The sequence below is a fragment of the Myotis davidii genome, unplaced genomic scaffold, assembly GCF_000327345.1.
Source record: "Myotis davidii unplaced genomic scaffold, ASM32734v1 scaffold134, whole genome shotgun sequence".
Lineage (NCBI taxonomy): Eukaryota > Metazoa > Chordata > Mammalia > Chiroptera > Vespertilionidae > Myotis > Myotis davidii.
The window spans coordinates 1,223,232-1,233,551 of NW_006288853.1; the positions used below are offsets into that span (position 1 = coordinate 1,223,232).

A 10,320-nucleotide genomic window follows, 5' to 3' on the forward strand; every position below is an offset into this window, starting at 1 on the left:
TGACTGCCCCCCAACCGGCCCCCCACCCCAATCAGAGGCAATGCCCACTGGCCAATTGCCTGAAGCCCCTTCCCCCAGCCAGCCTGGCCCTGATCAGGCCCTGATTAGGGCGGGCTGGCCGGCCAATGTCCCCCATGTCCTCTTCCTGGCAGGCCTGGCCCCCACCAATGCAGGAATTCGTGCACTGGGCCTCTAGTAGTTAATATTTGTGTCCTACCTACATCAAGGGAATTACTATCCCATTTTACTGATGCGGAAACAGGCAGTGGGAGGTTAATGAACTTGCCTAAGGTGACAATGATGGCAGGTGCTGTCTCCAGAGCCACCCACCTACCTGCACATATTACACGGTGGGTGACATGACCATGGGTGTTTGCCGGTGGAGTGTCCTTGCCTTCATGTATACATACACTCTCCGATCCCTAGAATTTAGAACAGACGAGAAAGAAAACCAGGACAGTCTGGGTTTGTTTTATTTCCTGGTAAAATATACAAGAGAGGACATGGGCTCAGAGAAGCAAAAGTAAGATACTTTTCATCATTTCTCTTTTATTATTATCTGGGGAACAGCACTGATAAGCTTCTGTTTCTAAACTTTTTAAGGCCACACTTTTATTGTTTGAGCACTGGCGAGCATTTTTAGCTAGTTGCTACTGGTAGAGACACATCCCCCTCCCTCTCCACAAACACCCGCAGAACCTGTGTCACTCATCTGCTCAGCTGCTCCTTCCTCCGCAGCTGGGAAGGCCAAGGTAAGAGAGGAGAAGGAAGGTGGGAGAAAGCCAGGTCTGTGCTCCGGGCAGTCAGGATCTGTAACCACTTGTGAGACCTAGGGTCCTTATGGCTTTGATTAAATTTGGTTTTAAATCCCAGCTCTAGAAATCATATCCCTCTCTCTATGCAGGTATGTATACCTCTCAGAGACCTAGCCTTACCCCCAGGTAATCAGCAACCCCCCAGACCGCAGAAGACAATAGCCAGGACCTGACTCATGGTCACACTGTTCGACCTCCAGCAGGCTAAAGAGAACATGTCATGTCTCAGTTCCCCAGCCCCAAGGTGGACAGACCGCCTGGCTACTTTCCCATGAGACCAGACAGAGGGGCCAGAAAAGATCTCACCTGTCCTCAGAGCTGTCCTCAAGACCAGAAGAAATGATTTATTACTCTTGTGTGCTGTGCCAGCACAGCCAAGGGTTCAGTAAGCCCTGAGGTGGGGCAGTGAAGGATGTAGAAAAGACAAAGAGAATAAGCTGGGTCTAGGTCAGCCGTGGGCAAACTACGGCCCGTGGGCCGGATCCGGCCCGTTTGAAATGAATAAAACTAAAACAGAGGTAAACAAGGTACTGGTCACCATAGTTGCAATGTTCTTGTGAGTTTCACTTGTTTTGGTAGCACTTGCTGCATCTCCCTCAGCCCATTAGCTACCCAGATAAGATCTAGGGAGAGTCATAAGGTCAAGCCTAATTATGCTAAGGGGGCTGTGCCCTCTAAGCTGGGACTTGTTTGTGGCTTTGCCAACAGGTCGGTCCAAGGCTTAATAACCCTATAGCCACTCCCTACACTCTTACCTCAACTCGGACCAATCAGCTCCCAGCACAACCCTGACCGTCTAACCCACCCCAAACCCCTAACCCTCTTGTCTTCTGATGTTTGCCCTATATAATCTGAAACCTGCACAAGCTCCCCGGCTCCGCATTGACCAGTTCAGTATTAACTATTTTTTCTTTCTATACTGCAAACTCCTGCTGGTGCGTTTCTTCCGGCCAGTGCGTGCAGGCAGCTGGACTCAAGGAACAACACAGGGAGAGTCCCAACCTCTGAGAAACTATTCAAGCCTGGTGACAAGGGAAGCCTTCTCCCGGCCACAGGTGCTCGGAGCCTGCAGGGGGCGCTCCAAATGGCCTCAGGCTAGAGGTGAAGAGCAGGGAGAGCCCAGCGAGGCAGAGCATGGCTGCAGCTCATAGGCCTGTTGGAAGCCCAAATGGAGTGCCCCTGGGGTCATGGGGACCCCCAGAAATAGCTTCTCACAAAAGGGAGGGCTCGGGTCTCCTATATGTGGGTAGAACCATCAAGACATTAACCATTTCACCTACAACTTATACTTTTTGAAGCTACCGTGGTCCTCACCCTGAGAAGCAAGTTAGAATTACCCTGGAGTTGTCAAATCCCAACAGGAAGGGACACCCAGACCCATTACATCAGAACCTCCGGGTGGGACTCAGGCACCAGGGTTTTCATCTTCCCCAGGTGGTTTCAAAGTGGAGAACTTTGAAATAGTTTAAAATATATATAATGTTTTTCATTTTATCGTTTTTAGAATATAACAAAACTACAAATTCTCAACCAAATTAGATTAATTGGAAGGTTCAAATAAGATTTCTGTGAAAAATGCCCTGGCCAGTTTGCTCCGTGGTTAGAGTGTCGGCCCGAGTACCGAAACCATTTGGCCAAGTACCAGCCATTTGGAGCGCCCCCTGCAGGCTCTGAGCACCTGTGGCCGGGAGAAGGCTTCCCTTGTCACCAGGCTTGAATAGTTTCTCAGAGGTCGCAGATTCAATTCCTGGTCAAGGGCACGTACCAGTACCACGGTTGCAAGTTCCTCAGCCCTGGTAGGGGTCCCTGCAAGAGGCAACCAATCTATGTGTCTCTCTCACATCAATGTTCCTCTCTCTCTCCCCCTCCTCCCTCCCTTCCACTCTCTCTATAAATCAATAGAAAAAATATCCTTGGGTAAGGATTAAAAAAAAAAAGAATTTGTGACCAAATGCTTTTGAAAACTGTTAAACATAGGAGTTATTTGTTATCATTAGACCCTGTTTTGGAGCCTCCCCTAATGGCCTGACAAGCTGGAAAGTATTTAATATGGTTTATTTATATTTAATATACTTTATTCTGAGGACAAATCCCCATTGTCTTCAGAGGTGGGATGCTATCAAGAATGGCATCAAACTCAGATGAATGTAAAAAGATCATTGAGGTGTTTGGAGCTGGTGTGTATAGATACACCTACTTAATTGTAATCTCTCCTTTCTAGTCTCTGCCCTTTCCTTTAGAAAGAACATTCAGAGAGGAAGAGTTATGAGAAAGAATGAGAAAAAAGACACATCCTCTTTCTCTGCCTTTCCTGTCTCACTAATCCTTCACTTCTACCTCTGCCTACACATTCCCCATCAGTTCCCACACTGGCCCGGCTCCCGCTGGAGGCCTAACCAGGCCACCCCAGACCTGGTCTTGGGTCAAGCTGTGTTCTACAAAACGGAGATTCTTCCTTCTGGCCACACTTAGAAGAAACTGGATTTTCCCTAAATCCCACAGTAGGATAGAACCAGAGGAAGATCTAGTTCTCCACACACCTAACCTAGATTCCACTTTGGCAACATTCCCTCTTGGCAGCTAATTAATATAAGAAATCAGCAAAGCAAAAACACTGGAAGAAATGGAACAGCCTGGGAGGGAAGGGAAAGGATGAGAAAGTGCAGCCTGATGCAAAATATTCTCCCATGGTGAGGGTGAGATGACACAGAAAGCCGAGAAGTAATAATAGTGGAAGACACAGCCACACTGATGCATATCACAAAACCTGAAATTGAAGGGAATTGAAGCCTTTCATCGTGACACATTTCATCATTTCCTCAGTAATTGGATCAGTTTTATAATTTCTTCCATCACTGACTCCCCAGGAGTCCTGGCATCTCTCCGTCTATGATATGGAGATGGTGGGTAATGGTGTTTGCCTCCAGGAAATTAAAGACCCTTTCAATAACTGCATTAGTCATCCACACTTGCTGCTGTGATTGATCTGGTAACCACCATCAGATCTGGGCACAGAAAGGATATGAAAATTCATACGCAGGAAAACAATCTTATCTTCCCTCTCCCTATCCAGCTCTCTCTTTACAAGAAATATCTGCAAAGTCATTTCTGCATTTCTAATCTGTTCATTAAAGGGCATATTTGTGACAGGCTGGGATATATCCACTGGGGACTGAAAACAATTTAGGATCCTAGGAAATGGTGAATTCTGCCTAGGTTTTTCAAAGTTGCTCTGTTGAGTTGCCCTTTAATGTAAAAGAGCAAAACTGTTTCAGAATTGTATTTTAACATTTCAGGACACCAAGAAGGCAAGAAGCCATAACACTGAGAAAAAGAAAAGAAAAGAAAAACGCCCTGTTCTCTTTCTGTCTCTGTGGAAGTTACCAGGAAAAAAAAAGTGTACTCTGGTTTTATTACTGCTTTATATCATGGGCACTCCCTGGTATCAAGCTTAGGGGAGGTGCTGGGGAAATTGTTCCATAAGCACAATGCCAAACACGCCACTCAACAAAGTCTAGTCTAGAGTGAAAAAACGTAAAGGCAACAATCCCAATGAACAAGCACTATTCTCTGGGTTTTCCAATCCAGATCTCTGAAACCTGCATCTATTGTTTAAGAGTATGATAATCAAATGTACATATACAGGGTGTCCCCCAAACTGTATATACTTTAACAGCTGATAGCTCAATTTTGAAAATGAAAGATATTTTAATAAGCACTGCCTTTATAACTGTTCAAAGTATGTGTATACATTTCTGGGGGGAATGTATACACTGTTTGATCCATTCAAGTACTAGGTTATTTATCCTACAGGTATACTTCCCATACAAGAAATACTATGTATAAAGCTATTCATTACAGTGTTTCTTGTGATCAGGAATAAAAGCTGTAAATAACCTTAAAAAGCATCAATGGAAGACAAGTTAAATTTTGGTTCATCCACACAATGGAATCCCATGAAACAGATAAAAAGAATGAAGTAGCACTCATACACTAAAAATGGAAAAATCCCTAGGATTAACTGAATAAATGGAAAGTATGCAGCCGTGTAAACAGTATGTTACCATTTATATAAAGAAAAGAACTACACAGAACTTAGAAGACAGAACCTACACAGAACCTAGAGACAGAAGAACTTTGCTGGAGAGAACATGGCAAAAGATCCTGGACAGAACCTGGCTACAGAACTTGGTTGGAGAACCTAGACAGAACCTGGCTGAAGAACCCGGCTACAGAACCTGGCGACCAAACCTGGCTGGAGAACCTAAACCGAACCTGGCTGGAGAACCTAGAATACAAGTCAATAGAGCTCAGAACACTCTGTAAATGTGGTTACTGTTCTAAGAATTCACAAAAATAAACACTGGAATTCTTCTGTGAAGAAAAAAAGAAAGAAAAAAAAAAAAGAAAAGAACAGAGCCCTGGCTGGTGTGGTTGAGTTGGCTGGGTGTCATTTATGTACCAAGAGGGAGATGGTTCGATTCCCGGTCAGGGCACATGCCCGAATTTCAGGCTCAATACCGGTCAGCAAGAGTCCAGGAAGCAGCCAATTGATATTCCGCTCTCACATGAACCTCTCTCTCTCTCTCTCTCTCTCTCTCTCTCTCTCTCAATAGACACACATCTATGTGTGTGATCCATAGCATAGCTATGGTAATATATGCAAGAATCAGTGCCTCTAAGACAGAGAACTGGGGGAAAAGGGATTGAGGAGGTAAAGAGGCCATAATTCTATTAATTGATTATCACAAGACTTACTATATAATTCCATGTAAAAACTAGAAGCCCAATGCATGAAAACTGTGCAAAAGTAAGCCTTCCTTCCCCCAGCTGCCGGCATTCGCTTCCCTCACAGCCCTGGCTTCGTCTGGAAGGTCATCCAGAAGGACATTGGTCCAATTAGCATATTATGCTTCATTATTATAGATAGTAACGAGTACACATAGTGCTTTGCCAGGCATATTCTAAGCACATTACATACTTACACTAATTCAACATGCTCCTTTTAAACTATACAAAATTCAGGTACCTGTCTTATTTCACTAAATTATCAATTACTTGAGAGCATCAACATGACTTAAGCATTTTTACATCCTACACAAATGACAGTACAATATTTTCACAATATTGCTCTCAATGAACAGCAAAAGGAAGCATCAACAAAATGAAAAGGGAGCCCACTGTATGGGAGAACATATTTGGATACATCTGATAAAGGTTTAATATACAAAATATATAAGGAACTCATACAACTTAACAAAAAGAAGACAAACAGTCCAATTAAAAAATGGGCAAAGGACCGAAATAGACACTTCTCCAAAGTGAACATACAGGTGTCCAAGAGACATATGAAAAAAATGCTCAAAGTGTCTAATCATCTGACAGATGCAAATCAACATGACAATGAGGTACCACCTCACACCTAGTGTCTCTTTTCTCCTTTCAGTTTCATTATCCCTTTTCCTACCTGATGGTCCCTGCCCCGAGCTCAGCCATCCTCTGGCTAGCCAGTTCAGCTCAGTGGATAGAGCGTCAGCCTGCGGACTGAAAGGTCCCAGGTTCGATTCCGGTCAAGGGCATGTACCTTGGTTGCGGGCACATCCCCAGTAAGGAGTGTGTAGGAGGCAGCTGATCAATGTTTCTCTCTCATTGATGTTTCTAAGTCTCTATCCCTCCCCTTTCCTCTCTGTAAAAAAATCAATAAAATATATACTAAAAATAAAAAAAGGGAGGATCTCTTATCCTTTGAGACAACACAGAGGGACCTGGAGAGTATTATGATAAGTGAAATAAGCCAGTCAGAGAAAGACAAGTATCACATGATCTCACTCATATGTGGAATCTAATGAAAAAATAAACTGTTGAACAAAATAGTTCCAGAGACATAGAAGCATGGAACAGACTGTTGAATCTCAGAGGGAAGGCAGGGGTGGGTGGGAAAAGATCAGCCAAAGAACTGATATAAGAACATATATGCAGCATATATGCATAACCTAGGAACACAGACAATAGGGTTGTGAAGGCCTGGGGTGAGGGACAGAGGCAAGCTATAAGGGGTCAATGGGAGAAAAAAAGAGACATATGTAACAATACTTTTAACAATAAAGATTTTAAAATAATAATAATAATGCTCTCAAGAAATATGTACCACATTCATTTATTCATGCAATATCAAATATAAGAGAAACTAGTTATCTTTAGCATTTAGAGCTGATTTAAAAGCCTAATGACCTTAATCTGTAATTATCTTTTTATAATTGTTTTGTTCCGCCATGAAGTCGAGCCAAAACTCAAAAATAAATGGCTTTGAAAATGTGCTATTATACATACGTACAATTGTAACTGTGCTGAATACATTGGGGAGTCAAACAAGTTACTGAAGAAAAGTTGTCCAGTTTTCCAACACACAGTCCTTTTTAAACTTTGAGTTCAGGAGAGTATCTAAGTGTTTAAGAATAAAAGATCTCCTACTAAGTTACATAAAGTGCTTCGCACAAGCCTGGCCCATCATAAATTCCCATTCCAGCAGAGCTCTTGCTCATTTCTTATTTGGAGGCTGCCAGCCTCATGGGAGAGAAAAGTACTCTTGTCAATAACTGGGAAATCCATCTGTAAAAAAGCAGAGTGGGCCATGGAAGTGGGAGTGTTTTTCCCTTTAACAAGTCATTAAAAGTCATCAGTGCTATGAATCAGACAATGGGGGGTTGGGAGAAAAAATTAAAACTCTAATTCTTAGGTTTAAAAATTCACTTATTCAATATAGTATTTTTTTCAAGTGCCTACCTGGACCGGGCAGGCATTATGGCAGGCAATTGTAGTCCAAAACCTCATTTTATTAATTTAACATGCTTTATATTTTTTCTATTTTTAAAGTAAAATTTGCAGATATGGTAACAATGCCAAATCACATTTTAATGAAGTGATAAAATACTGATAGAAATCATTCTCGCTACAAATTTGACAAAACAATAAAATTTCAAATAAAATTAAGGAAACCAATACAGAATTGTATTTGTTTTAAAAAAATTTTTTTTCATCCCACCAGTGTAACTCAATGGTTGAGCATTGACCTATGAACCAGAATGTCAAGGTTCAATTCCCAGTAGGAGGCATTTCAATATCCCTTTCCTTTCGTCTCTGAAATCAATAAAACAGTAATATTTGGGGGGAAAAGGTTTTCACTTAATTGGGTTCCCCCAAATTTCATATCTTGAAGTAATTTTTTATGTAATGGTTTTAGAGAGGGAAGACGGAAGAGAAAGACAAACATCGATTTGCTGTTCCACCCACTTATGTATTCACTAGTTAATTCCCTCATGTGCCCCAACTGGGATCAAAACCTCAACCCAGGCATATGGGGATGACGCTCCAACCAGCTGAGCTACCCAGCCAGGGCCAAAATACATATATTGATGTCCCAACTCCCAGTACTTCAGAATGTACCCTTTTTGAAGGTAAGGTCTTTAAAGAGATGATTAATTTAAAAGAAGGTTGTTAGGTTGGGGCCCTTAACCAGTATGACCAATGTCCTTACAAGAAGTAGAAACACCAGGGATATACATGCACAGAGAAAGACCATGTGAGGACACAGTGAGAAAGCAGCCACCTGCAAACCAAGGAGAGAGGCCTCAGGAGAAATCAAACTTGCAGACACTTTGATCTTGGACTTCAAGCCTTCAAACTGTAAGAAAATAAATTTCTGATCACTTGCAATATAACAAAAGAAATCTGGTAGGATGTGTTTCCTCAAATTAATAACCTTTTAAATTTACAAGTATTGAAATTAAAATAGAAATACCTATTCAGATTATTTTAAAAAAAAACACAGTTGAATTCTACATTCATTATGAACTTTGGGGAAATTATTTATTTCATTCTATGGGGTTTAGACAAGTAATTTCACATTTCAATTTAAGTCCAGAGTCAGAAAACATTTCTTGTACATTCCGTACTAATAATCATATATCAATGAAATATTTAAATACAGAGACTGATTTAAAAATGGATTTCTCTAAATAACATTTATCGGAAAACACACATAATACAATCCAAGTTCATATTTCATAGTTTCTGAATTTCCTCAGGAGTTCTGAAGGAGCATCCCCAGACCAGCGGAAATGAAGGTGCCAACTGTTCACATCTGAAAAACCTTTGAAGGAGAGAAGAGAAGATTTTTAAATCAGAGGTGGGAACAAAGGAGCCAGGCTTGTAATAGTAGGACAGCTTGCTGGTGAGATTTCACTGCAATAAGTGAAATGTAAGGGTAAGTCTTTGGGATGAATTATTAATATCTTACAGAAACTGATTAACTTGGGCAGGATGTTGAATTCTTGTGAACAGGATTTATTTTATATGGATGCGAGGATCTCACATGCTTAAACTTAATAATAAAAGGACATTTATAATGCCTCCAGTGGTGGTAATTTTGACAATTCACCTGCAAGGAAATTGGAAACAACTTTCAAACAGCTGCCAAAAATAAAAGGTCAATGGTAAAGGATTCTGGAAATACAAATAATGCATTCCATAAGAGTAAGATTTATTTTTTTAGAGTAATAAACAACTTTGTTGAAAATTAGATAAAAGGTCATTTTCCCTCTACTAGAGAAAATGTAAACTGACAAAACTATTCTGGGTAGGAAACTTGCAATATTTATCAAACTCATTAAAATGCATAAACATTTAACCTTACAATTGTACTTCTGAAAATTTATCTTAAGGAAATAATCATGGATGTGCTCAAGGGTTTTAACTATAAAATGTTTAACATGATACCTTTTATAAATGTTTTTAAAAATAAAAAAATAGCCCTGGCCTGTGTGACTCTCTTGGTTGAGTATCATCTCCATGCATTGCTAGGTCACCAGTTTAATTCCAGTCAGGGCACATTCCTGAGTTGCAGGCTCAATCTCCAGGAGGGGGCATGCAGGAGACAGCCAATCAATGTTTCTCTCTCTCCCTCTCCCTTCCTCTCTAAAAATATCCATAAAACATATTCAAAAAGAAAAAAAAACACCAAACATTCCAAGTATTCAGCAATAGAAAGTTGGTTAAAAGGCTGTGATATAGTCATGAACAATTTTTAATACTTACAGGCACATTAAAATGCTCATAACATATTGCTGTGACAAGTAGTTACAAAACAGTTTGATCCTGTTTTTTAAAAATATGTTTTTATTGATTTTAGAGAGAAGAAGGGAGAGGGAGAGAGATAGAAACATCAATGATGAGAGAGACTTCTCAACTGACTGCCTCCTGCACACCCCCTACTGGGGATCAAGCCAGCAACTTGGGCATGTGCCCTGACTGGAAATCAAACCATAATTTCCTGGTTCATAAGTTGACACTCAACCACTGAACCACAACAGCCGGACTCATTTTTAAATTTCTTATTTATGTGGGTATTTCTATAAGAAATGTTCAAAGTGTAGAAGGAATTACCCCTAATTGTTAATAGTAGTTATCCCTGGATAGCTGGAATAGATGTAATTTTCATTTTTCAATC

General features: G+C 40.9%; 1 protein-coding gene across 1 annotated transcript in view; it reads right to left on the minus strand.

Annotated features, from left to right (window-relative positions):
• Positions 1-8,869: 8,869 nt before the first annotated feature.
• DNAJC12 (DnaJ heat shock protein family (Hsp40) member C12) overlaps positions 8,870-10,320 on the minus strand; it is a 47,193-nt gene continuing 45,742 nt past the window's right edge. The window contains exon 6 of the mRNA XM_006760892.2: positions 8,870-8,964. Within this exon, the coding sequence (XP_006760955.1) occupies positions 8,870-8,964 (95 nt within the window). The remainder of the gene's footprint in view (positions 8,965-10,320) is intronic.